Consider the following 26,257-nt stretch of genomic DNA (forward strand, 5'->3'; position numbering starts at 1 on the left):
GATCACCCCTAACCCTAACCCTAACCCTAACCCTAACCCTAACCCTAACCCTAACCCTAACCCTAACCCTAACCCTAACCCTAACCCTAACCCTAACCCTAACCCTAACCCTAACCCTAAGCGATAGGCGTGATTACAGGGGTTACTTCCGTTCTGGCGTTGTGGTGGTCCGGAGGGCGGATTCTGAAAAAGCCAGTTGATGCGCGATCATTATGATATTATATAAGTTGAATGGCGTTTTAATATCGTTTTGCTTAATACCTAGAATATGTTATTGACATGAGGAACCGCCTGTCTTTGTGTAGGCGATTTTGCATAGGTTGAGTGAGGAAAATATGTTGTGAGCTTGTGGATGTTATTAGAGCCGAGCTACCGTAGTCATATTTACTTTCTTCCTAGTGGAATAATTCCGCCATGAACTGAACGCTCACTAAGATAGTCATGGTGACATACTGGTATGGTTCAAGTAGTGGGCTAGGGCTAGGCGGTTGTTGATACTTGAATTTGAATTTGAAGGGTCTTTAATGCAGTGCCTTGCACAACCGCGCTGCTCCCACTGAACTCTGCAACTTTGTTTCCCAAATCCTCTAGCCGTACGGACTAGTCATATGCAAGTTTAGATGTAAAGTCTCTTGGCGAGCTAACCCTGGTTTCGTAATTTCTACTGGCGGATAGGCACCGGTAAGGCGCCCGTCCGCCGTTACGTGGGAATTGAGGGATAGGGATCACGTGTCACAGGGCCAGGTCGTCGCCAGCTGGCTCCGGCGTCGGCCCGTGACAACTCTCCCCCCCAATAAAGAAAGGATCGGCCTCGATCCGACGCTAAGCCGTTTTGGCCTACAATAGAGTTGGAGCTCTATTGTTAATGTCAATATAACCCATTGTTGTTATTTCTGTTGCCTTTGTCGACAAGCTGCAGGTCATTTCTGAATAGACAAGGCGCCTGCCCGCTCCTGGATATATAAGGATCGTAATTTCCCATAGTGCTTGCAGAGGTTTCCCAATCTTGATATTCCCGGCATTGATATTTGTCGCTTACTGACTTGATATGCCCAAAAGAGTTCTGAAAGGCGCAGCCAAGCGGGCCCGCGAGGCCAAGCATGCCCGCGATGCTGCCAAAGCCAGGGTATGACAAATAGTCTTTGGCTTGGCCCTCCTCACTGTACGCGTTCACTCAGCGGCTCAGTTCCTTTTTGAACGTGAGGCTGAATCAAGAACACATTCCACACGAAATACTCCCAAATTCCGCAAGCGACGATAAGCTTCTCGACAGGCCGGTGACAGGGGCTGACCTATTCGCTCCATCATCCGGACCTTCATCCAACAGCGTCTATCCGAGTCTCCTGCAGGAGGAATACTTTTGGAATTACTTCTGGCAAACGTACCACGTCTCGCTCTGCCCAATTCTAGACGATGCCCAGTTCAAGCAGCACTATCAGAGCCTCCTGATCGCCGATGGCAAAGGGCGCAAACCATCAGCTCTCGTCGACATCGTCGTGGCAGCCTGTATGCAGTATCACATCTCTACACTCCCCCTAGGCTCGCAAAGCGGCCTAGTTGAAGGCAAAGATGCCTCTGTAGCCGGCCGCTGGCACTACTGGCGCGGCCAAACATTACTGACCTACGAGCTCGAAAGCCTGTCGATATCCACCCTGCAATGCCACGTACTCTGCTCGATCTACCTCTGCGGCGGATCGTTCCACAATATGATGGACACAGCCATGGCACAGGCCGTGCGCACAGCATACATCCTTGGTCTCCACCGGGATCTGCCATCGACCCTCCCAGAGGCGAAGCGCGAAATGCGGAGGCGGCTCTGGTGGACCGTTTATTTCATGGATACCCGCGCTACCATGAAACTCGGACGTTCGTTCATGCTTAGCGAGTCCCATTCTATGCCCGCCCTCTGCATCGATAGCTTGCGTGTTGCAGCATCGTCGGGCTCGACGTTCGTCCCCGCTGATGAAGATATGACGTGGCTAAGCTTTAATCTGCGACAGATAACGCTCTGCAGAACATTCCGAGCAGCTTATACCTCCTTTCATAATACCGATTTCCATCTACAAGAGGGACAGCCAATCTGGGATCGCCCGGATGCGCTTCAAGCCGGCGCCGAGATCATCGCTAAGCATATCCCGTCCCTCGACGCTTGGTGCGATAGCGTCCCTGATGCCCTGAAGCTGAAACGGCAGGATTCCAACAGCAGACCATTCTCCACTGATGGCGCCCGCGTTGTTTTAGAGCTGTCCGCCCCAGAGTGGTTACAGCGACAGCGCATGCTCCTCGAAAACACGTACCACCACGTCTGCGTCAACCTATTCAGATCAATGATATGCTTTCCGTATCAACCAGCAAGCCAGGTGCACATATCAGAGAACTCACTACCCGGTGAACTTGCGACGCGCTGCGCCGCTCACGCCATTGCTTTGACGAAGCTCACACACCAGGTTTTGGAAGAAACATCACTATTGGACGGCTGGCATGAGGCCTTTTACTGCCAGTGGGATGCCGTGATGACGCTCATTGGCTTTGTATTGGCGTACCCTGGCTCCGGCACGGTGACTTTGGAAGCCAAGAGCGCGATTCACCTTGCAATTGCGGTATCCGAGAATTTCGGGTTCAAGTTCGCTGTTGGAACGAGTGCGAGTAAGATTGTACAGGGGCTGTGTGCAAAGTCTGAGACTCTCACTGCAAATGAGTACGCCTCGGCTTACATTGGTGCTAGTACGCAGAATGCGAATATATATAGGATATATGGGGGTCAAATTTGCGGCGTTATTGATTGGCAGAATTCCTAGATAAGAAATAAACATGCATTTCTCCTTCTATAAATCTTCTTAAAATCTTCTTAAAATCTTCTTAAAGTACAATTTGGTTGCCTTCTTCTCCCTCCTCTGCATCTAGGTCAATTGGGGTCCCTGCTTGCCCGGCTCTGGGTCTAGGCTGAAAATATCAATCTGCCTATTCGGTGCAACGTGCCATCTACCCTGCAGTAGATCACTCCTGCCTTCCTCTATAGTATCCCATCACTCATCTTGTACAGAACATCGCCTTCCATGGTCAGACCATTTACAATTGCCGCAGGCTCCGCCAAATGCGCCTGGGACATGGCGGCATTCTGTAAATAAGTACATTGCCTGTCTACAGCGGCAGTTTGTACAGGGCTGAGCCATAGCTATGCTGCGGGATTAGATAGAAAGGGCATTGATATATAATGGCGGATGCTGCTTAATCTGCTGGGCAAATATACTGCTATGTATAAATGGCACGGGTGCTCCAGGTTGGGCCAGCAGCTGTTATCTGACATGGGTGTGCACATAGGGTGCAAGCTGCTGATCCCCATTTGGCAGGATAGGATTTTGATCTTGAGGAGTCTGCTTATACAAGCAGTAAAAAAACCTTCTAGTATCAGAGCTAGTGGTTGAGCTTAGACTTGTTAAACCCAACCCACGAAACCCGCCTCAACCAGCCCCGGGTTGGGTTAGAATTATTTGCTAAACCTATGGGCGGTTTACTGTTCAGGTAACCCACCCCAAAAACCGCGTGGGCGGATCAGCTGGGCCTGAAAACCCGCCCCAACCCGTGGTTTAACAAGTCTATGTTAAGATATAATAAGAAGGTCAGGCAGAAAGATACTTAAGCTTAGTTCAGATAAAAACTCATAGTCAAGGTTAAATACAAGGATTTATATTTTAGATAAGATCTATAGATAGGTATATAGTTACCGCCCTAAATTATTATATATAAAGACAGAGGTATAAAACTAGATATATTACCCTGTATATAAAGATAGAGGAATATAACAGGATATATTACCCTGCATAAAAAAGTAACAGTGTTAGCATGGTATACTATAATAACCTAGCTTGCCAGGCTCAATCACACACACTTTGGCTAATAGGAACACACACTGGGTCCCAATCAAGCACAGAGAAACAGCACTGCAGTCAGGTACTTAACAGCCTACAAGGTTCAAGGCTTGTTTGGGAGAGCAGAAGGGAAAACATAAGAGAGGTGTAAAGACAGGAGAACAGAGCATGAGGTTGTACCCAGCAAAGAATTCCTTTCGAACTCTATAGAGAACACTTGCCAGATAGATTCACTACTTGGCCGCGGCCATTAGGGCTGCTCCAATACCGGTTCCATCAAAGATCCCTTCCAGCTACCCTTTAATCTCCCCAGACGCAATCACTGTCCCAAACGCATCTGTGACCTCCTTTAGCGCCACATCAACGAGGACATTCGCCTCCACCCCGGGAATAGCCCTATCGCTAACCCCGTCCCTTACAACAAGCACATCGTATCCCAACTCCGCGCCCGTCCTAGCCGTAGTCGACACACAGACATGCGCCATGTATCCTACAAGGACGACCTTCTTACCTACCGCCCCCAAAGACTGCAGGTACTCGTGGAGATCGGTCTGCGCAAACGAGGATGGCCATTTCTTGGTAATGACCTTCTCCCCAACTGCGGGGCTCAGCTCAGGAAACTCCTTTGCTAGGGGCGTGTCGGGTGTGAAGACCGGTGCCCCAGCAGGTGTCTGGTGAACAACATGGACAATGTTCTTGTGTTGACCGGCAGTACGGTACCGGGAGAGAAGATCGGCAATTACTTTTCGGCTCTGGTCGACCTCTTGGACTCTGAGAAGACCCTGGGCGTACTCGTTCTGTGCGTCGACGATGATAAGCGTGGAGTCGGTGATTGTGGCGGTTGAGGGCGCCAGGCCGATGATCTGGCGGAAAGATTGGGAGGACATGTTGATACTACAGGGCCAAGCAAGGCAGCGCAGATTAAGAGAAAAGACGCCGGGAATTCTGGGAGCGATAAAGAAAATGCGGCCGGAGACGTCACTTTCAAGGCTGTGGTCCGCTAGCCCGGTGGGCAACCTTGTAACAGCAGTCCGCCAAAGCGCCCAACGAATTGGAAACGGCAGTTGCGGTTTTGCCGCAGCCCAGATGAAGTAAATCATGGTCCCCTCATTGTGGCGCTCGTGTTACACTCCATCGGGTTATTTATGTTCAGGAACCTTTGCGTTCAGTAACGATAGGGATTGTATTCTGGGGAGCGGCACTCTTGTACGACGCCACCACACCCCCCACTTGGTCAAGTGGCACTCTATGTAGCCGTACTCAGTACGCACTCGGTAGATTTCCGTGAGTCATTCACAAAACTATATCTGGTTGTATGTGTAAGCTGCCTGCCCAGCCCTTTTCTGCCATTGCGATTGCGCTAATTGCTGATGTGAACGTGCCCAGCAGACAGGATTGCCTAGGTAGGGTTAGAGCACACGGGTGCCTAACTACGGCAGCTTTCAGCATCTTGGTCCCGGAGGATCAGCCCATATCCGGAAGAATTATTCAACGTGCCTATTTGTTTGAATGTACGTCTCAAGTATGCGGCCCGCCATCCTCGCAGCATTCAGCACCCTTCCCGCCGCTGCCAAGGCCACTTACCCTTTTGCTCCTGAGACGTTTGACGGCTCCTATAAAGTACGTGCAGAATGGAAAACTAGAAGAAGCACTGACATCCCAGGACATCGGACTCCCCACCATCTACGATCTCTCCGCGACGCAGTCGACCAACTACAACGGGTCCTGGGCGACGGGTTCATGGATAACCAGCGTAAGCGGAGGGCAATATTTTGTCGTCTCGCATTACGTGAATGACGGAATTCACGATGTCTACCGGTCCTCGATTCTTGATTTAAGCAGCCTGAAGTACCGCTACTTCTTCCAAGCCGGCAATGGCTCGTATACTGCCTCGCCCCCTTCTCATCTCAAGGCCGGCGTGGGGAAGGGCAATGGTTTCGAAGGCATTTCGAACGACAACTATACCACTATGCGTGTTCAGAGCTCGCACCCTAATGTCACGTTCGATCTCACCTACCATGCAACGACAAAACCGCTCATTAATGGCGGCGCGGGTGTTGTGATGCTGGGCGCCAGCGAAAGCAAGCAATGGAGCCTCCCGGCCTGTTGGACCAATGGTTTTCTGATCGTTGGCGACGAGCAGATTCCAATTGATCCAAAGCGCTCACTAACCTGGTATGACCGGCAGTGGGGGACCGGTGGCCTCACAAACTGGACCTGGTATGGCCTTCATATTCCCAAAACTGGCCATGTCCTTAGTATCTGGACAGGTGATACAGATGCCGACCGGGCTGCGCCAATTACACCTGTGCGATTTGCTACTGTTCGCAATGCCTACGGGGCCCAGACAGTCTGTAATATTACTTGGATACCAGATCTCAGTCACATATTCCACTCAGATTCCACCAACAAAAGTTATCCTCTTGCCTGGACTGTTGAGATCCCCAGTTATGATGCGATCATCAAAGTCAAGAGCCGCACGGAGAATCAGTTGAATACTGGTTCACATGGGTCCGAACCCGAAGCTTATAATGGATTTGTGACATTCGCAGGCCAGTTCCAGGGGACAGAGACTGAGGGATTTGGAATAGTTGAGATTGTGTACCTGTAGAAGTAAGAAAAGCAGTATCTCATTTTCAATCTACTGAGATAGGTTACTTGTGGCTGATCTTTGTGTCTGTTCCAATCTGTCTACTCAACGTCCATAACTGTATTAAGAGTATCTGCTCATCAGACCCATGGTTCGCAGACAACTTTAGGCAGAGTGTACATGTGGATAGACTTAATAAACCTATTGTCTTTCCCAGGCTGAACTGTATCAAAGTGTGCCCAGATCTCGTCAAACGCATTCAACTCCATTTTGACAGTGCCTTTGATAAAAGGCAGGTCAAGATTAACGCAAAGTGCCTGGTTAGCCATCCCATGGAAAATACCGAGGTCAAATCCACAGGTTTCAAGTTCAATAACAATCTCAGATGTTAATGTATCTATCCAGCCACCAATCTGCATTCGAGGGGAGGTTAGCTGCTATTGGTCCCTCATGGTCAGGCGCGAAAAGAAAAGAGGCACCCACATAGAATATATCAACACAGAGCTCAAGCAATTCACGACTCTTTCTTGGAGGAAATGAAGAGAGTAAATATCCCTTTCCATTCTCCAGTCTACCCACTCTATAGACTCCAGGATTTTCCTGAGCCTTTGTAATAATAAGAGCTAGACAAACAACATCAGCAGATATGATCTCAGCTGGTGGGCTACCATAGGTGCATAGTAAAGTATGTAGTGTGATTCCTACCAGTGTGGTACATGATGGCGGTGGACTATCAAGGATTCTTTCAATATTCAATGCTCAGGTATTTCATTGGGATATGGCTGTTTATTAATGAGTGTTTTATTTAGGTGCTGGCACAGAGTGTCGTGACCCAATCTGGATTCCCAGCAGCACCTCGCATGTGCAATATGGATGGAATTCGCGAATATTGAAACGTAACCTACTCATGTACCCTAGCCATTTTCTCTCAACAATCCGCCGTACAATGCAGGAATGTGACCCTTTCCACCTCACGTGTCTGTTACACTGCATTTATATCTTGTTGCAATCAACTTCTATCTGCCAAACTACCGCTGCTGCTTTGTCCCTGGACAACAAGGGCGCCAAGATGGAGGAGAAAGGCTGATGCTGATCTTGTCTGACAATGTATCCGACCTGACTGTCCATGTCATGCTACCGATATACTTCCGGTCCTCCAGTTGAGGCAGGTCTGCAGGCTAGGACCCCACTTAGGTGTTATCGGCGGGGAAACAAATAAATAGTTAGGGCCCGAGACGAGTAACGCTGCTTGGAACCACCGGGAGATTACCACCTTCCAAGGTGGTTGCAATGATGCTATCCCGAGCTGTTCCCTTGTTTCCTAGGGCCGCCCTGTGTAGGTGGGTCCATTACAGTGGTTGATGCTGGTGATGCTTTTGATAAGAGCAGGCTAATCCATACAGATGATGGACAAATGCCATGTGACGCTGATCCCTTATAGTGTGCATGTGATGTATCCAGTTTATCCATACTATATATCAGCTTTGCTGCTATCTCCAAGGGTCTATCCTCCCATTCTGAATCCAAGCCTCAATCTAGATATATCAGTTCATACAGTAAATAGAGATTCCAAGTATGGTGCCAAGTATAAAGGCATCCGCTCCTCTAGTAGGCTACGTACATGTAATTAATCCAGCCCCATTTCGCCCCTTTCCACACGAGTTACAGGAGTATTCTATAATGAAATTGAAGATGAACAAATAAATGTGATTGATACACTATTCATCAGGAGCTAATGTCAGCACCAAGTAACATCATCACCCTAGAAGAGCTCACCACAACAGTCCTGCATGTTGACCTGTCATTCCTACAATGCTCGAGGAGCATCCCCTGCGCTGCAGTGCTGTCATGCTGACCGATACAGGATATAGAAATCCAGGACACGTTGCTTGGTGTCATATGGTCCGGTCCGAGCGCGGATCGAACTCGGAACCGGACGGTTACCCGGCCACATCATCAATCTCTGAAAGCGGAATGACTCTTCATATTGTCTATATAATGTACTAGGCAACCTTGAAGAGGACGGCTAAGAGTTAGTCTTGATCGAAATGTGACAGATAGCTTCATGTTATTGTTACTCCTTGATCCCATGATGATTCTCTGCCGTACCTAATCGATCCTCCATCCTCGACACCCGTCACACTTGAAGACTCAAGCCAGCAAGACGGGCGCTTATATAGAGGCCTCCCGGCCGTCAGGTATCTAGAAATCTCGAGGTTATGATTTAGGTATGAACCATGTTCTCACATTGATCGAATATCGTATGCCATCGCTTCGTCGTAGCCAGAGAACCCAAAAGTCTGGTAAGAATGATAAATCAATGATACCATGACCTGGGTATCAAACTTTCGCAGCCTCAATAATCCCATCACCCCCTTCATCAGGTGAATTCCAGAACCTGATTAGCTGGAGGCCTGCCATATGAAGTAGCGTACGCCATTGTTCCCTTGTACGTTCCATTCCCCCGTTGCACGCCATCGTTGCAATATCCGACATTGCCTGGAACTGGCACACTCCCTTTTCCGGCACAATGCCCTCGTGTAGGAGGAGTTTCGAGTACCCGGGTGTCATTGCTGAGGAGATTCCCTCCAGGATCCGCACGCAGTAGTTGTCGGGCCAATCGTGCAGGATGTGGTGACATAGGTATGCCTTTGCACCTGTTTTATGTCAACGAATCTATACAGTATAAATGAGGAAATCAATGGAAAAGCAGTACCTTTGACCGGTTGGGCTTCAGCAAGGAAATCGTGCGGAACTTTTTCAATCACCATACTATATTGTCCAAGGTCATCGAATGCCGCTGGCAAGTCCTCCAAAACCAGACGTCCAGCATTCGGGTATCTTTTATGAAAGGCGATCAGATCATGGCCCTTACCTCCGCCAACATCGACAATCAAGGCCTTGTCTGGATCTGCGTCCGCGCCATCCAGAATATTGCTTTGCACAGGGTACCAATCCAGCCACGATTTTCGCGCGCCCATCCCATTTCCCATGAAGAGGTTGAAGTCTTTGAGTAGGTGGGGATCAGACATGATATACTCAAAGCTGGTCTTTTTAGTTTGCAGGGCGTGTTGTACGAGTCCATCTTTTGCATCAGTCGGACAAGAATAGCCGTGATGCTGGAAGTAGCCCGGGGCGCTTTGGAGGGCAGGAACAACCATATGACATCTACAATACAGCGTATTAGACACTGTTTGGGATAATTAGTATGCATCTCGCGGAGACACGTACATAAATCGATACCCAGCCGCAATTTCCTCTTTGGCCATGGTCTTTGTGATGGGTGTTGGTGCCCAGGTTCCCGTGGAGGTTTCTTCAGCGAAGTGGGCTGTTGAGAGGAGCCTCAAGATACGTGCTATGAATACATCGTTAAGCAACACCCCAGAAGTAGCCCGGATTATCTGTACTTATCAAGAGCTCCTCGGCACCAGTAATTGCAGCGAGTGACCGAGATGTAATGGGGCACTTTTGAACGATGTGTGTGAACAGACCTAAGTCAATAGCAATGCGGGCACTGAGGGCAAGAACGGGCTTGGGGAAGTCAGTGGGGAATTGGACACAGACAATAGAGGATACTGGGTACCGAAAAAGCCATATTGACTGCAGCGTCATCTGGCTCTTGGAGCTGATCAGCGAGTGCTTTGCACACCTGTAGACATTCCCTCTTTGCTTCAAGGCTATTATCCGCACTCAGCTGCGCGGTAAGGGTATGGAGCCTGGTTATAAGGACGTTTGGGAGTTCACGAGGAAATTCGTTTTCTACAGGCATGCTGAGAAAAAGGAGTAATGCCACTGCTTTTTGGTACAGGAAGGATATGTGTGAACAATAAAGCTGAATGAGGAAGACAGAAGCTCGATTTTTTGGCTTAGAGAAAAATATGCTTTCAGCTCCATTATCTGACATTAAGGAGGTCAGCTACTCTCGGGTGGCCATGTTACACTATGGCCGCTACTTTTGGGCTGGCACATGTACGACGGCCCTAATGTATTGTCCTGTTTCCTCTCTTCGTATTACCCAATATCACTTCCAGGCAGTCATGGTTCTAGTTATTACCCCGTGATAACATAAAATGAGCCAGGTCTTCGGTCCGTTCAAGGACTGACGTTACGCCATTGTGCTGGAACAGGCACCCCTACTGCGATCTCTAACTACGTATTATTGTTACTGTCGACAATGACACAAGCTCCATGGTCTCTGGCACGCAAAACCGCTATTGTTACCGGCGGATCGCGAGGCATCGGCCGAGCTATCGCAATCCATCTAACGTGCAAGGGGCTCAGCAAGCTGGCGATCACATACATCAGCAACCTCGCAGCAGCGGAATCAACGCTAGACGAATGCCGAAAAAACGGACTTGGGATGGGTATCGCGATTAAAGCCGACCTCCTTGATCCAAACATTGGCCATGGTCTCGTTCAGCAAGCGTTAGCTGGCCTCGAAACACCAACCATCGACATTCTTGTCAACAACGCCGCCTATCTCGATCCAAGCGAGGCGGCTTCTGTTGAAGAACTAACGCTCCCCGTCTTCCAGAAGGTGATGCAGGCGAACGCTTTCGCGCCAATTTCTATAATTAGCGCCACAATGCCCCATCTGCCTGTCTCCGGTGGGCGCGTTATCAATATTTCCAGCGCGGCAGCTAAGTTGGCGAACCCAGGTCCTGTTATGACTTACGGCGCAAGTAAAGCCGCGTTGGATAGCTTTACTCGCTCTCTAGCTGCCGAATTCGCTACGGACAAGGCGGCCACATTTAATACGGTTTGTGTTGGTCCGACTGTTACAGATGGGTTTCATGTCGTTGGGAAGTTGTACCCTGAGGGTTTTATGGAGGAGCTGGCGAAGGCGTTCACTGCGGCACAGAGAGTTGGCATGCCCCAAGATATTGCGTTCATTGTTGGGTTCCTTGCGGGGGAGGAGGCAAGATGGGTGAATGGGGCGTGTATGAGCGCTAATGGGGGGTTTCGCGAGGTTCTTCCAGCTCTAAGTTAGGTCTCGCTTGCATTACTTATGGGCTGCGTTCTATAGCATTGAGTATTAGAGATGCGTCCTTTCAACTGCTCATGGTAGTCTCATCGTGCTTGTTAGAGGTCTGTTTTTGAGATACCCCAGCAATTTCGGAAGTGACTCCCGCATCTAGGTAGCGGGCAAGCGCTGTAGTGTCCCTAACAATCATGAGCCCATCGGCCTGGTAGAGAGATTAGCCTGAGAAACCTTGTAAGCACGGATTCCGTTCTACCAATAAGGTCTCGGCCAGCAGCCTGTTCTACACCCAATTACGTGCTGCTGCGTGGCAAATCAATCACTCAATTTGCCGTGAAGGTGCTGAATAGTCTGGGATCATTCTCAGGGCCTAGACTTTGGTGAAGCAGCAGGCTGCTAGTAGCTATTCCCCGTGATTCCATTTCAGGAAAAAAAATAAAGAGACAGATACGGCACATAGGTTACGGTTAGTACGAGGTAGATTAGCGCGGGTCATACGGTCGAGGCCTAGGAGAAAGGAGTTTCCAATACCTTCCTGGTGGCCATTTATCCCTCAATAGATGGGATGCATTACTAACGGCCTCGGAACAAAGACCTGCCCTGCACTCGGCAGCTGGCTCTGTAAAAATTGTTTGGGTCTATTTCTAGCAACCAAGGGCAGGAACCGTATTGAAATGGCTCTATTTCGCTTGTCGGCGGCCATCGTTGTCATCTTCCTGTACATCTGGAGCCCCTCTCAACGGATCCAATGTCGATGTCGGTCATTTGAGCGGTGCTGGCCATCTCAACAAGACTGGTCCGCCCTTAACAACTCCATCAGCGGCCACTTAGTGAACCCCCGACCCGTTGCCTATGTTTGCCACGACCCTGACTTTGACCATGATGCCTGTGAGCATGTTCGGTATATGGCCAACAACAGCCTTTGGCGTGCGTCGATGCCAGGTGGGTGTCTACATCTACTACTCTCTTCACTCCCACTGATACCCCAACGAGCCGACCCTAAGCTAATCCGACACTTAGGAGCACTCCAGAACACTGTCTGGGAGAGCAGCCTTGTCTCTACCCAAACCTGCCTCCCCTTTTCTGCACGAGAGCAACCCTGTAATCAAGGCCGTATCCCTTTGTATGCGGCAGTAGTTGAGTCTAAGAAGGAAGTCCAGACGGCGGTTCGGTTTGCGAGGAAATACAACCTCCGGCTCGTAATCCGGAATACAGGACATGACGGCGCTGGCTCATCAAGCGGCCCCGAATCTTTCCAGATATTCACCCATCGGCTGAATAGCATACTCTATCACAGCAACTTTTGCCCTGGCGGATCCCATTCCAAATATCAGACGTGCGCGGGACCTGCCGTATCCATCGGCGCTGGCGTCATGTTCCGCGATCTCTACGCGCGAGGCGCCGAGAGAGGATTTGTTGTCACGGGGGGTGATTCTGGGACTGTCGGTGCCGCTGGTGGATTTATCCAGGGCGGAGGGGTCCCAGCCTTTATGGGGTATACGTGGGGACTGGCGGTCGATAATGTGCTTGAGTTCGAGGTCGTGGTCGCCACGGTACGCGCCTGCTTCCAGGGCATCTCTATCTCCTTCAACTATCTCGAGGCTACGGTATACTAACATGGAGTCAATAGGGCCAGCTCGTCATCGCAAACGCAGATGAAAACGCAGATCTCTTCTGGGCTTTGCGTGGTGGTGGCGGCGGCAGCTTTGGGATCGTGGTACGCGTGACGATGAGGACATATCCCGATCTTCCCACTCTCAAAGGAGAGCTCACTGTCTCTGGAAACCGTCATGACCCATCATTCTGGACCGAGGATATCGCAGGGCTGCTCAACGCACTCCGGGCTTTCAATCATCTCGATGCACCGGGTGTTTTCCGTCTCATCCAAACCTCTGCTAAGGGTTCCATTAGTGCGGTACTGGAAGTTTATCTACTTAACAGAACACTGGCGGAAGACCTCACCAGGATGATGGGGCCTATCCTAGGAACGTCGCGACGAAAGTACAACATCTCCCCCATCACTGTAGGCAAGATAAGCTCGTTCGCCAACCCGAACGAACCCACAATCACAGAGTTCTTTGGCTCGACCATTCTCTCCCGGAACTTCTTCGAGTCTCCCAACGGTCCGCTGGTAATGGCAAAGCGCATGGCAGCCATTAACTTGGACCCAGGCGACGGGCTGTTGACCAGCAATCTCGGGGGACGGATCAACAATGAAAACAGTGATTTACCACTCCACCCTGCATGGAGGTCTTCCGCACACCTGGTCAGCCTCGTGGTTAATGTTGATACGTCGCTTCGGGCAAGGGAGCGTGCCATGGTAAGGCTCACGGATGAGTTGATGCCAATGCTGTATGCGATTGACTCGAGTCAGTGGGTTTCGTATAGCAATATGGGCAACCCGAATGAGCCCGATTTTAAGGAGAGGTACTGGGGTATGAGGAACTATCGGCGGTTGGTTTCGATTAAGAAGAAATGGGATCCAAAGGACTTATTCATTGCTAGGGTGGGGGTGAGGAGTGATGGTTGGGATTCTGAGGGGATGTGCAGGACATGAGTCTTCTTCAAGACGAACGGAGGTTACTCGATAATTACAGACATATGAAAAGAGCATATATCTATAGGGGAACATAGCAATCACGATAAGTTTCTGACTGAAATTTCGCCGGTCTCTGGATCTATCTTCAACCGAGCAGGCTGGCCCCATCCAGGAGAGTATTGCTTTCTTGTGCTGGAGGGTGCCCTTGCCAGTTCCATTCTTTCCTCACGCCACTTCCAAAAGCCCATTAAAGTGGCCGCCGGACCCAAGATAAGAAGGCCCAGGAACAAGCAAGCCGACGCGACGAGAAGGGGTTGTTGGACGATATTTGTCCGGCGCATGTCCCACAGCGTAAAATGGGACCATGCCAGAATCGTCAGAGAATGACAGATTAACCGCGCGCCGTCTACGGGGAGATCAAAATTCTTCAGCGAGTGGATAATGGCCGAATACCCGAGAGAACCATGGACTGCACTGGCGAAGAGGATCATCAGATTGTAGAACTGACATACATGGTGCATATCCCGATTGTCATAGAGTAATTTCAAGGTGTCCGCCTGGCATGGTCTTGCCTTTAACTGTTGCCCGAGATACACAGCGATAGGGAGTGTCAAAGGTATCAAGGGGGGCGCCCAGTTACCCATAATCTCCGGGCCCCTTTGGAGAAGCAGGATGACAATGAGAAGAGTAACCAGGGCGCAATAAGGCAGCGCTTCAGCAGCTCGTATATCGATAGCGCGTGGGTCTGGATAGAAGAAGGACCGATGGCGACTTTGGTAGATGTAGAGAGCGAAATATAGCGGCACGGTAACCTCCCAGCCGGCCACTATGGAGCAAACCGCCCACAGAACAGCACTAGTTATATTAGGAAAGAGGCATGAATTTCATAACTGGAGGGAATTACCTGCACAAGAGCGTACCGAAAAAACCCGGTCGATAGGATTCCACAGTCCACAAGCCACACACGGTCGATAAAGTGAGAAGAGTGTAACCATGAATGGGTTGATCCTCTTCGGCCCTCTGGTGCTTTTGCCAAACTGCACCCAGGGAAGCCATCCCGAGCATCAGTATAATCCAGAGCACTGTGGAGGAGGCAGGTCGATGTTCCGGGTTGGCGACTACATCCTTGTTCAGTGGTACCATACCTCGCTGTGGCAGTTGGGGCAGATATCGCATGCTATGGCCTGTAGAAAAATCAACGGCGACGCCGAGAGCCAGCTTATCGGCGGTAGCCCTTTTTAAGAGCTTTAGGCTCATAAACTTTAACAATGGGTTCTCGAGGGCTGCGAGGCTCTGAACCCGATGAGCGTCATCGATCTGTGATGGTGCCCTTGATTTCGTGCATTGCTGGTATGTGAAGAACGCTGTTTGAAGCATCTCGTCCGTCGGCTGCAAGCTCTTCTCCAGGGCGTGCTTAATCAAATCACCGAGAAGAGCTGCTCCTTCGATTGCTAGATTTGCTCCACGGCCGGTGATGGGGTTCAACTGCACTAATGTTAGCATCGAATGCTATGCGCACTGGAGTAGAGTAGAATCCATCCTCATACCTTGTGAACAGCATCCCCAATCAACACCACCCGTTTATAGAAGCATTTATCAAGCAGATACTCCTGCAGCGGTACAAGGGTACACCGTGTCCGCCGCTTGTACAGATCGCCGAATGTAAGCCCGGGTACGATGATGTCGTTCGCATGCGCCGCGACGTCTGCATCTTCATCTTGATCGGAATACCGAGGGATCGCGTCATTGACAGTCTTTGCAGGGTTCTTAAAGAATGCAAGGAAATAAGCTCTTCCAGAGTCAGTGGGAAGGTACGTATATGCCCTGTTGTACTGGAAAGCTAGATATGCAGTGCGAGCAAGGCTGCTGTCGCCGTCATCTACCATCCCAAACACGCAGCGATAGGTACAGGCGATTGCTGGAGAGAGGTAATGTAAGGTCGCGCTAATAATAGTGGGGGTATCCATTGGAGAGAAGACTTACATTTAGCCAGCTGTTGTGACCCATAACTCGGGTCTTCAACGTCGGCGATTTTCCAGATCTCTGCCCTAGTTCTGCTATTGGCACCGTCCGCACCTACAACAATATCTCCAACAACTGAGGTACCGTCAGTAGTCGTGACTTTTACCTTGTCGCCTGCCCATTCGAGTTCTCTTAGCCCCAGCGAGGCATGAACCCTGAATTTGTCTTGCAAATTATCATAAAGCACTTTGATGAGGTCTTGTCGTGCAATGAACATTGGCATATAACCAGTACTGAGCGCATCAGCAATCGTGCGGTCGCATTGATTCGTGGCTGCGATATTCAATACACTTACATGTTTTTAAATAACTCGCCATAATTCATTGTCGCTAACAAGGTTCCATCCGGTCCAATTGCCTTCTGCAGTTCCACCGGGGTTGCTAATTCCTCAACTCTCTCTCTGAGACCAAGCTGGGAAAGGAGGTGTAGGCCGCTAGGGTGGACCACGACAGTTGCTCCAAGCTGGGGTCCAATCGACGGGCGCTTTTCAAGAAGTATGTATTTGATCCCATACTTCTCCAGCACGTTCGCCAGGGTGAGGCCCGATATGCTCCCGCCGATTATGATAACGGTGAAGGCAGCCATCGAGACAGCTCCTATGATTTATGCCTTAGGGTATGCTGACTCTTGCTTTCTACGTTTGACTTATATATCCATTGAATGTCCCACAAGAGCCTTCTACTGCCAAGCGCATTGACAAGAGAGCACAAGCCAGGGAAATAGTTCTATTTTGCCTAATTTTGGGTGTTAATGTCCGCTGAATCAAACGCAGGACAATAGAGGCTATTGAGGTATCTGTGTTCCCATATGCTGGTCACATTATGGATATCCATGCAGAATGCGTCGGCAGGCTGCTATCGTCACCCTCCTCTTGGGAGCGGCCAACTCAATACCCCATTATTCAAGCGCGGAATATCAAACATTGAAAAGGTAAAAGCATGCTGTGGAACAATTAATGGACGGGTAAGAAAGTAAGGAAGGCTGAACTGAGGGCCGGTGGGCACCTGACATGGACAATAGAAGAATAGTATATTGTAAGCTCAAATACTGTGATGGATGTCGAAGTAAGCGACTTCTTCAGCTTGAGCCGTATGGAACTTCAGAATGTGCCTGTTCGAGGCGAAAAACGGGCCGTTCCACCCAACGCACTGCATCCATTGCTCTAGTAGAGTCCATGTTTACCCAGCCTAGACCAGGGCCAGGCACGGATGCACTCTAGCTGCTACTGGTATACCTTCCGCAGTTTTCCGACCAGCAATGACTTGGTCGTATGCCTTGGATGTCAGCAGGACTTTTGGTTTGCATGTATACCTATAGTCGCGAACTTTCATCGATGACGGTATGACCTTCAGGCCAATACTGGACAGTCTTAGCCCATTCCCACAGGGACATTTCATCCTTAATCCATGCTAATGATGGAATTATTATAGAAACCGAGTAGGTATAGCATGATGTGACGTGGTGTCATATCACAAGATAGGATGTTCTTACCTTGCCTCCCTTTTTATCCTTTCAGGGCTCTTTGATTACTGCCAATGTAGTGTATGTTGATAAATGTATAGATACACATACACTATATGCAGGGCTTTCCCCATGGTACACATACTGAGTTGCTCCACAGGCATGCTGGTTTCTAGACGCAGTTACCTCGCACATGTGGACTCGACGCCCCCTCCCCGCCCCTCCCGAATGTCTTACGCTTGGACGTGTTTGCATATCTGTGCTGACGCTGCATGCCCCGTTGCACGTACAGCCTTGACAAAACTTTCTTTCGTCCCTTTGACAAACCTCCCGCCACATTTGTCCACTTGTATGGACGTTGAGCCTGCATAGCGGAGTCACACGTACCGGATCACAGTATGGCCCGGAATCAGTCCACCTTTCATGCTATGTAGTCATTCCCGGATGTTGGTGGGTAAGACGTGTCCGACACCAAGCTTTAGACTCTGAATATGAACCCCTGGTTAGCTAGGCTACGGATAAGTCTGCACGGCTGAGTACGGTGATTCCTTTACCACCCTGCCTTCGTAAATACAGTTGTAGTATGTGGATAGAACAAAAACGGATATTTACATGAGGCACTGCAATACGCACCATGTTCACAGCCCTTTGTCCTGTCCTACGTGGCAGCTAGGTGGGTATGTAAGGATGCCTTTACTATCTCAAGAGTGTCTTTACAAACTTTAATAATTTGGTGTGTGGCTGGGCGTTCACATAAAATCCCTGCAGGCTTTGTCATGCAGCATAGATGAGTTTATACATACTACTCAACTGGCAACGTACAGCCGTGACTCGGGACTTCTGCTACGGCAGCTGCAATGTAGTTTTGTCGGGAAATTTTTAGCTTGTCTTTTGTTCTTTCCCGACGAGGCAACAAATGGTAAAACAGAAAAAAGGCAAACTACATGTACGGCTCATGTATCCCCGAACCAACTTGTTCCCGCCCAGCGTCAAAACCAGTTTTCACGGATCTTGAAATCATCCGACCCATTGCCGAGAGGGTGGTAGTAGAGCGACGTGTAAACACCCTTTTCCGAGACCGTGACTGACAACCATGTGTGCGCAGATTTGGTTTTGCTCAGATCACGGTTGGGTATATCGTCTTATCAGTATTTCCTGAGATAATGACGCGGGAGGACTGGAATACTTACTGAAGATACCGCAGTGTTTCCGGGTATGACTGCGCCCTCTCATGCCACCCAAGTAGCTCAAACCATTGCACCACGGCCTGCGCAACTTCCTCATCGCTGCGGTCGCAGATAGCGAGGTAGAGCCTAACTTCTGGCTTGGGCTGGCCGGGCCGGATCTCATAGTTCCAAGTGAAGCCCATCGTGGGTGTAAACTCATCTAGCTTTAAGATATGCCACAGCTTCTTCAGGAGGTCAATATCATGGTGATTGAGCTTCCCACCCAGAGTGCAGACTTCTTCAGCCTTTGCCCACGACCACTGCCAGGAAATGCCGTAGATCTTAAAACGCGACTGGGTCGGGTCGACGAGGTCCCAGCTGAAGAAGGGCACAGGGATGTCCGCGTTGAACGTCTCCATATACTCCAGTACCAATTCCACCGCTGCAGAGCAATGCATCTGGTTTTCCACCCGCGAAATAGCGCGACGGATCAGGCTATGGGGATGCAAGCCGCTCGCACGTGCCGCATGTCGAGTCCAAATGTATTGCTTCGTGACGACGTCGCCACCTTTGAAGTCAAATGCCAGGATTGTCTGCGACCATGCAATTGCCTCGCCGCTGTCTCTCTGGTAACTCTGCATGCTCTGTTCAGACATGCAGAACTCGCGTGTGAAGTGGTGGTGGAGCGTGCGGTCGAAGCCTTTGATACCCATTGACGCCAATCGCGTAATCATGTTATTCACCGTGTTGATATTCAGCGGGTCCATAGGTGTGCCGGTCATTCTGCTGACTGGGTCTATACTCACTCTGAACACGGGCTCCCCTGGACCCTGGAAGTTCAAACTGAGTTCCATTCCGATCTCTGTGGTGTTGATGCAGCAACGGCGGACGGGTGGATAGGGACCCAAAGCTGGAATGAGAACTTGACGCACGAAGAGCAGACATTGGTATTGCTGGTCTATATCGCCATTTGTTAGCGAGAGGAACCGGGCAATTAGTGCTCCGCTATCATTCCACCACTGCCGCTCAGCTTCGCTTTCGAAGCATGCGTACTTGGCGAAGGTCTTCCATGTGTGAGGCTTCGTGTGGTCATTTTCCTGCTCCCCGGACTCTGTTATAGCTCCAGTAGCTGGGCCATAAGCTGTGAATGAGTTCCTGTCCATATCGAAGAATATTTCAAAACTTTTCTCAGCTGATTGATGTAATACCAACGGGGCGTGGGTCTGCTGTGCCTTATGTACTCCGATAGATTGCCCTGGTAGATGCTCCTTTCAATGGCAGAAACGCATCCTGAATGACAGATAGGCATGCATTCCAGTACGAGGAAAGGGAGGGCATCTTACACCGGAGAACGTAAGGGTCAGGAGTGTCAGGCTCGGGCTGGTGCTTAGCCTACCCGAGCAAAGGGTGTTTCAACCACATTCACATGTGGTTGGCGCCCTCCAGTTTTGTGCTGGTGAAACAAAGCGCATTTCATTCATCCCCAGCCATGGTCCATTATTGCCTACTTCAGCTAAAGGTTACACTACGCCTCTGATCCTGGGAGAAGATAACTTGTAACCTCAATTTCCCCATCCCCACCAATCATGCAGCTAATAAAGGAATGCAAGCCGCGGCACTCACCCAGTTCAAGTCCTCCAGCTAGCCGTTCCAACATACGCATATAATTATCACAGAATTTACCCCGTCCCTGTTCTCTAAACCACCCAGTCAATGCACTCCCCACAGCGCGGTCATTGGCGTGCTCTTTGCGAACAGGGATGTAGAATTTGACGCTGGGAAGGTCCGCGCCTGGGGCGACATCGAAGTAATACTGGAATCCGGAGAGCAGGGTAGCTCGCTCCGCGGCTGTGTGTTGAGAGTGGGTGATGGGCAGTAATGGAATATCAGCGTCTTCCGCATTATTTTCGGGACATCCCATGAGGAGCTGGGCGAGGGAGTAGATCGTGCGGAGCTTCTCCTCCATGTCGTAGCTTTCGCTGTAGATGCGGCCCCCGAGGGTAAGCACCTCCCGCATAGAATTGTAGCTTGTTCGGTTGGAGAAGAAGTAGAGTTTTAGCCTAGATGACGATGGCTCGACGTTGTCGAATGCTAAGCCGAATGGGTGTAGATGCACTCCCTCAGGGCTAGTGCTTAGGAAATTCGTTAGGGTATCAAGGGTCCGACCTGACGCTTGCCCTAGTGCCTGGATAGCCGATACATATTCAGACAAAGGGGCGAAGCCTTGCTGCCCGAGCTTCCGCGGGGTCATGTATGTCTTTAGGGTTGTATCGTTGCGACTAAATTCAAAACATACTAGCATTGTTGAGCGTGGAAGCGTGTCAAGCCGCGGCTCTTCCATGTATTTGACATTGTCATGATCGAAGAATTTACAGCGGAAGTGACTGGCCAAGATTTGGTTGACTCCCGGTAGGATACTACTTAGTCGATAAAGGAGCTCCATAGCCGGGGCCTGGTTGAGAGGGTCGAACTGGGTCCCGCTAAGCTCACCGAACACTTCGATAGTGAGTCTGATCTCCGGCTCTCTGGCCTTGCCAGATGAATCCCATTTCCATGAGTACTCCAGCGGCACGATTGCCGAGGGGAGGAGAGATTTCCAATTGCAACTGCTGGCTGCGTTTCCTGCTGCAACCGGGGCGAGGTAGGGTATCTATCTAGGCAGTTAGTATGGCTCGGGTAAGTAGCAGTATCTGAAGAAAGCAACATACAACCCAGTGGTACAAGAATGTGAGGATCTCGAGCTGTTTCTCGACAGGGTAGCCAGTCTCTTCTAGCATAACTGCGAGCTGTGGACTGATAATGTGCCACCAGTGGGCATGGCTAGGGCCGCGAGAAGGCTCTAACCTTGAGATCATATCCAATGCTCGGGGCCTGGCTTCTGGACTTTGGCCACTGCCCTCTTGCCCCCAGTGGACCTTTCTTGTGCTCTGATCCTCTGCGGCACGACCCTCAACACATCCTCCAGTTTTGCATAGCATGTTGAATAGTAGATCTCCGACAACAATCACCAGGACTACTCGATGAGTCCTTTGGACTCAGGCCAGGTCTGATGGGCTAATGCGACGGAAACAATCCCCAAATAAATATTATCCGTTTTTTGTAGGCAGTTCGCGGCAGGGGCATGGCGATCAGGGGTCATCTACTCCAAGCGGAAGCAGTCCTCTTTCCTCATCGAACGCTTGTGTGCCTAATCAGGTTCCACGGCTGAATTTTGGTGCTAAAGGAATCATTTGACATAAGGTATCTTGTGGCTTTTGCACACAACAGCGGTTTCACAGATGTGCTGTAATGTGCACAGTTTACACAAACAGAATGCTTCTATCCAGTATCAGGTATTGCATTGTAGTCGCTTCCTTGATAACCACACTATTTAGGCCTATGGCGTTGCTTGAATCCCACTGGCCCTACCTTCCTCCGAGCAGCCATGGACAGAATCCCAACTCGGTTTAGCTTTTGCCTGTTCTTTGGGGGGGTGGTTGTATTGTTGTTTTTCTTTGTAGGGATGAATTTGGTATCGGGGTTCTTCTTCATTCATTCATGGCCAGCACCTGTCATTCTCCATCCTGAGCTGCCCACCGCGATAAAAAATCACAAATCACCAAACTGGAACTGATCAGCCATAGCCCGGCCCTCATATTGCTCACCACCCTCAAAGCCGCCAGAGAACAACCCAATTATGTGCTTCGTAAAATCATTGTCAATTATGTTCACTTCCCGAGTAAAGTTAGCAATGAAGATCTGGTTCTGGCCCAGGTCGTAACGTAAACTGTAGCCTGACGGTGCAGGCGTCCCCCGTCCTGGAGGAAACCCGCTATTCTCTCCCCACGGTCTGACGAGAACCGAATCGGGTTCGCAGCCACATAAGATGACATTCCCGGCCTCTGTAATCCAGGCCGAGAAATACTCCTTGCCGTCACGGCCCATAACGTCGAACCAGACCAAAGAATAACGGCCCAGACGGCCATGGCCCCAATACCAGGAGTGCACCGATGATTCAAGCGGCGCGGAACCCCATGATAGATCGTGGTACCCAATCCCGCTGAACTTCAATGTGCTTTCGTTGATATTAAAGTCAACCTCGACGATGGCATCGGGCTGACTGTTGGCCAAGTACATGTTTGGGATGAGCTGCTCAGATGCACGACGTTCTTTGACGTCGCAGGGATAGCGAGGGGGAGAGACCTTCAGACACTTTGGGTTAAACTGGCTCCAATACTGGCCTGGTTAAAAAGCATACCGATCGCAGTGTCATTGTACCATAGACTCCTATGCCCGGATTAGCGATGGAGACGGTATATTCGCGGTGGTCTTTTCCAGCAAACGAGCTACCGGCTCCTCTCCACTCTCCTCTGACACCTCCGCCGCCCCACTCAAGGACTGCACCCTTGGTTGCCGCGGTAATTATTGTAAACGCCGTGCCGTTGCTGAACGACCCTGAGATCTGAACGGCCAGTGGGCCACCTGGGTACGGGGCGCCGAGGCCTTCTGGACCCATGTTTTCGAACATGACAGTTAGTGACTCGTTCTGAGAGGTAGTTGAAACGGCGTCGAAATACCACCTACATAAGCTGTCGTCAGCAGGTTGATCCAGCCGCTCTGAACACTAGTGATTAAACTCTCTTACCACTCAAACGTTGTAGCATTCACATGAGGCATTATCTTTGGAGCATCCATTTGGTCTTGCTGAGAGATCTCCTCCACAGATGACGTGCCATTGAATAGCCGGAATGGATAAGCCACCTTTCCATTTTCATGTGCTAGGGCCGCCGTGAGAAGTACGGAGCTGAAAAGATATACAATCTGCATTTGTTACAGCCTACAATTGCGTTAGTTTGACGAGTTTGAAGATAGGGTTGCACTGGAAGAACTGTTGAAGATTTGATGTGTGTTTTGGGGTGCTCTACATTATATAATTTTCCACGAAAGGTACAAGACCTACACCCACGTCATTGTGGTTAGCCAGCGGTATGCATTTATTCTAGGTGGTTACCTATGCATGTGCCAGCCGCCTCACCCTAAACCGCCCGACCCTTGCGAGAGGGCTCAGATGATAGGCCTTGTAACTACTCTAGTGCTATGACAACTGATAGTACTATGTCCTTAGGAGCCGTTACCTTGTCAGCGCTAGGCGATATCAATTTGCATGCCATGTGAACTATGTCCAATTTGGATAGCCACGACGTAACGAAAGCCTTCATTATTTGAGTCCCTAATGTAACTAGCCCCTTAGGAGGCTAAGCCGGGTCCGTCCCTTTTGGACACCCATTCAACAACCAAGCACGAAAATTCTCGCACATCTTAACAGTCCAGAGCGGATGTTCAGGATCCGGATTGTCCTGAGTATACTTACCCATTTGCAGCGGCATGCGTTTGCTGGCCGTTGCATCTAGTATGGCATCGGCGTGCAGCATAACATGATCATAGTTGTATAGATCGTATCCATATTCGCTGCGCATGCAGGCTCTATCCGCGTCTTTGAAGTAACCTCTAATTGTGTTAAACCATGTTACAGTTGTAGGTTGGATGATTTGCTTGGTTTCGAACTTGGTCGTGCGGTAGATCTTGAATGTAGTACTGGTAATGAACGGATATAGCTCGGCGTTTGAGATAATAGTTCGGATGGACGCCTTACCCGTTGAATCTTCGGTCAACTGCGTCCATGCTCGATTAAATGGGTATCCCATGCCCCGGGGATCGTGGTAATGATGAAAAGGCGGGGCCGGAGCTGGATCTGGAATCCCGTCGTCCGTCGCTATGCAGAAAGCGACGAACGGCATTCCCTCAACCTTACCTACTGGAAGCATCAGGTTTTGCGGCCATCCATGACGAAACACCGCAGAAGCGTAGCGCGGATCAGGCTCACCGTAGTTGCCCATCTTCCGGGCAACTGAAGAGTCCGTGTCCAGACGCACCTTGGTGATGGCAGACTCGTCAGTGAGCTGCACTGTGGCCCTGTCCATCTCGATCCAGCTGTGGTAGTCATTCATGAGATCCTCGGCCGCAATGAATAGCCTCAGTGTTAAGGTTTGGGGGTTCTCCTTGGATGGTGGACTTCTGCGGCAGCTCTTCACTTGTACATTCCATTCATAAGGCTCATGACCAAGCTTCGCTTTGCTTTCCATGAAATTCACTGCAGGTGGCCCAAGAAAGGTCGTAATATGTCCATCGAGATAGTGAGGCGAACTTCTGTCTTGAAGCCTTACGACCAGGTTCGACAACACGACTTCAGCGCGGTGAGCCGTAATGTCCTGAGGATATCTTGTCGCGGCAAGTCGACCATAATACTGGAGGTGTTTGTACCAGCGCCAAAAACAAGGATCTCGGGGGGCACCGAAGTTGGAGATCGTCAGGCCATAAGGGCTCTTTTCGCCCGGTTTGTTACGGTATGCCATTTCAGCAAACTTGCCGAGCCCATAGTTGTGAAGGTTCCCATATCGCTCTTCATCAAGCGAGCAGCCGCCCAGCAGCTTGTTCAAGGAGGGGTACTGCGCGTCGAGAATACCACCAACAAAGTTGAGACAATTGTCCCTGGTAAGGACAAGTGGCTTGTCCTTACTGGTAGTTTCGAATTGACCCTTCCTGATCGCCGCGTAAATGTTGTCTCGCCACTCTTCCAGCCGAGCGCGGGGAATTGTCACGTTCAGAGTATCCGGCATGTCCGGATTCCTGATCGAGTACCAGGTGGAAAACGGCGGGTAGCCCCCATAGTGCTCGATCAGAGAACTGATAGGGGCGTAACCATTTTCCAGAAAGTCGTCGTACTGATTCCACGGCCTCACGAGAGGCAAGCTCCAGCAAAGACTTTCAGTCTCGTACCGAGCCACCATCTGCGAGTGTACGTACAAGAATACCTCCCCATGGCGGTCAAAGTCCCCTACATTCTTGGAGTTATCCCCGCCAGCACCGCGATATACCATGTGCCAATAATAATGCGAATCATTCAAGTCGTAGTCGTCGCGCCAATACGACAACAGTGCATGGCCGTGAAGTGTGTCAGCTGTACAGATTTCTCCAGCCACATTTGCCGGCCGTCGAGTTTTGGTAGAGAAGAATGGATGGTTTTTCAACGGTGGAGGGAAGATCTTGCGTTGTTGAGCATCCTTTGAGTGAGTGAGGTATATACCCAGCGCGTCACGCATCAGCTCCGGATTAATGCGTTCTTCTAGAAGTTCCTTAGCCTTTGAAATGCCATCCTCTAGCTTCGGCCCAGCAGCGTCCAGCATCAGGGAGACAGCTTTCATGGTCTCCAAATGTTCAGGAGATAGACCATTGTATGGCTTGTGGTCTTTCTGAACTGGAAGTGCAAAAATTCCTCTGACATCGCTGGAAACCCGCACCTTTGTTGTTGGTGCGAATGCTGTTGAAGGATTATGGGCAGGGCATCTACAACACTGGGCATCATTTCGTACAGAAGACTATCAATTTATATGTATTAGTAATCTGTGGAAATTCTGGAAATATCACATACTATCTCAAGAAGAGAATTGAGGTCTCTAAGGGTGCAAGTCATTATAGCTCCTAAACTTGAATTGCAACGAGTCTCGGGGTCTAGTAATTGGGTAGCTTATACTGCTGCGCTAATCGGGAATACTATGGTAATCAAGAACCTCGTAGCGATCCCACCGTAGT

At 50.0% G+C, this 26,257-nt stretch overlaps 11 protein-coding genes across 11 annotated transcripts, besides 1 other annotated feature; 4 read left to right on the forward strand and 7 right to left on the reverse strand.

The window, feature by feature from the left end:
• Window positions 1–26,257: part of a sequence feature (contig 1.170 861..216503(-1)) that runs on past the window's edge.
• ANIA_09236 (protein asqA) lies at window positions 1,049–2,798 on the forward strand (the record flags this gene model as incomplete). Its single annotated transcript, XM_677413.1, has 2 exons — window positions 1,049–1,126; window positions 1,179–2,798. The coding sequence occupies 2 exons, from the start codon at window positions 1,049–1,051 to the stop codon at window positions 2,796–2,798; spliced, it is 1,698 nt and encodes a 565-aa protein (XP_682505.1).
• ANIA_09235 (putative isochorismatase family hydrolase) lies at window positions 3,693–4,756 on the reverse strand (the record flags this gene model as incomplete). The annotated part of the gene is made up of 4 exons (XM_677412.1): window positions 3,693–3,703; window positions 3,777–3,817; window positions 4,167–4,359; window positions 4,585–4,756. The coding sequence occupies 4 exons, from the start codon at window positions 4,754–4,756 to the stop codon at window positions 3,693–3,695; spliced, it is 417 nt and encodes a 138-aa protein (XP_682504.1).
• ANIA_09234 (uncharacterized protein) lies at window positions 5,394–6,480 on the forward strand (the record flags this gene model as incomplete). The annotated part of the gene is made up of 2 exons (XM_677411.1): window positions 5,394–5,489; window positions 5,533–6,480. 2 exons carry the CDS (start codon window positions 5,394–5,396, stop codon window positions 6,478–6,480), a joined length of 1,044 nt encoding a protein of 347 aa, XP_682503.1.
• ANIA_09233 (uncharacterized protein) lies at window positions 8,800–10,228 on the reverse strand (the record flags this gene model as incomplete). Its single annotated transcript, XM_677410.1, has 5 exons — window positions 8,800–9,116; window positions 9,176–9,627; window positions 9,691–9,814; window positions 9,867–10,098; window positions 10,190–10,228. The coding sequence occupies 5 exons, from the start codon at window positions 10,226–10,228 to the stop codon at window positions 8,800–8,802; spliced, it is 1,164 nt and encodes a 387-aa protein (XP_682502.1).
• Window positions 10,634–11,449, forward strand: ANIA_09232 (SDR family NAD(P)-dependent oxidoreductase; the record flags this gene model as incomplete). The annotated part of the gene is made up of 1 exon (XM_677409.1): window positions 10,634–11,449. One exon carries the CDS (start codon window positions 10,634–10,636, stop codon window positions 11,447–11,449), a length of 816 nt encoding a protein of 271 aa, XP_682501.1.
• ANIA_09231 (protein asqH) lies at window positions 12,115–13,997 on the forward strand (the record flags this gene model as incomplete). The annotated part of the gene is made up of 3 exons (XM_677408.1): window positions 12,115–12,382; window positions 12,461–12,993; window positions 13,071–13,997. The coding sequence occupies 3 exons, from the start codon at window positions 12,115–12,117 to the stop codon at window positions 13,995–13,997; spliced, it is 1,728 nt and encodes a 575-aa protein (XP_682500.1).
• On the reverse strand, window positions 14,205–16,586 carry ANIA_09230 (FAD-dependent oxidoreductase; the record flags this gene model as incomplete). The annotated part of the gene is made up of 6 exons (XM_677407.1): window positions 14,205–14,385; window positions 14,433–14,482; window positions 14,946–15,464; window positions 15,527–15,897; window positions 15,963–16,291; window positions 16,336–16,586. The coding sequence occupies 6 exons, from the start codon at window positions 16,584–16,586 to the stop codon at window positions 14,205–14,207; spliced, it is 1,701 nt and encodes a 566-aa protein (XP_682499.1).
• On the reverse strand, window positions 18,452–19,791 carry ANIA_11202 (uncharacterized protein; the record flags this gene model as incomplete). Its single annotated transcript, XM_050612381.1, has 2 exons — window positions 18,452–18,578; window positions 18,653–19,791. 2 exons carry the CDS (start codon window positions 19,789–19,791, stop codon window positions 18,452–18,454), a joined length of 1,266 nt encoding a protein of 421 aa, XP_050468309.1.
• Window positions 20,154–21,606, reverse strand: ANIA_11194 (uncharacterized protein; the record flags this gene model as incomplete). Its single annotated transcript, XM_677406.2, has 3 exons — window positions 20,154–20,885; window positions 20,925–21,278; window positions 21,337–21,606. The coding sequence occupies 3 exons, from the start codon at window positions 21,604–21,606 to the stop codon at window positions 20,154–20,156; spliced, it is 1,356 nt and encodes a 451-aa protein (XP_682498.2).
• On the reverse strand, window positions 22,217–23,434 carry ANIA_11201 (uncharacterized protein; the record flags this gene model as incomplete). Its single annotated transcript, XM_050612382.1, has 3 exons — window positions 22,217–22,843; window positions 22,866–23,187; window positions 23,253–23,434. 3 exons carry the CDS (start codon window positions 23,432–23,434, stop codon window positions 22,217–22,219), a joined length of 1,131 nt encoding a protein of 376 aa, XP_050468310.1.
• On the reverse strand, window positions 23,863–26,138 carry ANIA_11193 (uncharacterized protein; the record flags this gene model as incomplete). The annotated part of the gene is made up of 2 exons (XM_050612383.1): window positions 23,863–26,019; window positions 26,097–26,138. 2 exons carry the CDS (start codon window positions 26,136–26,138, stop codon window positions 23,863–23,865), a joined length of 2,199 nt encoding a protein of 732 aa, XP_050468311.1.

The sequence above is a fragment of the Aspergillus nidulans genome, chromosome VI (genome assembly GCF_000011425.1).
Source record: "Aspergillus nidulans FGSC A4 chromosome VI".
Taxonomy (NCBI): domain Eukaryota; kingdom Fungi; phylum Ascomycota; class Eurotiomycetes; order Eurotiales; family Aspergillaceae; genus Aspergillus; species Aspergillus nidulans.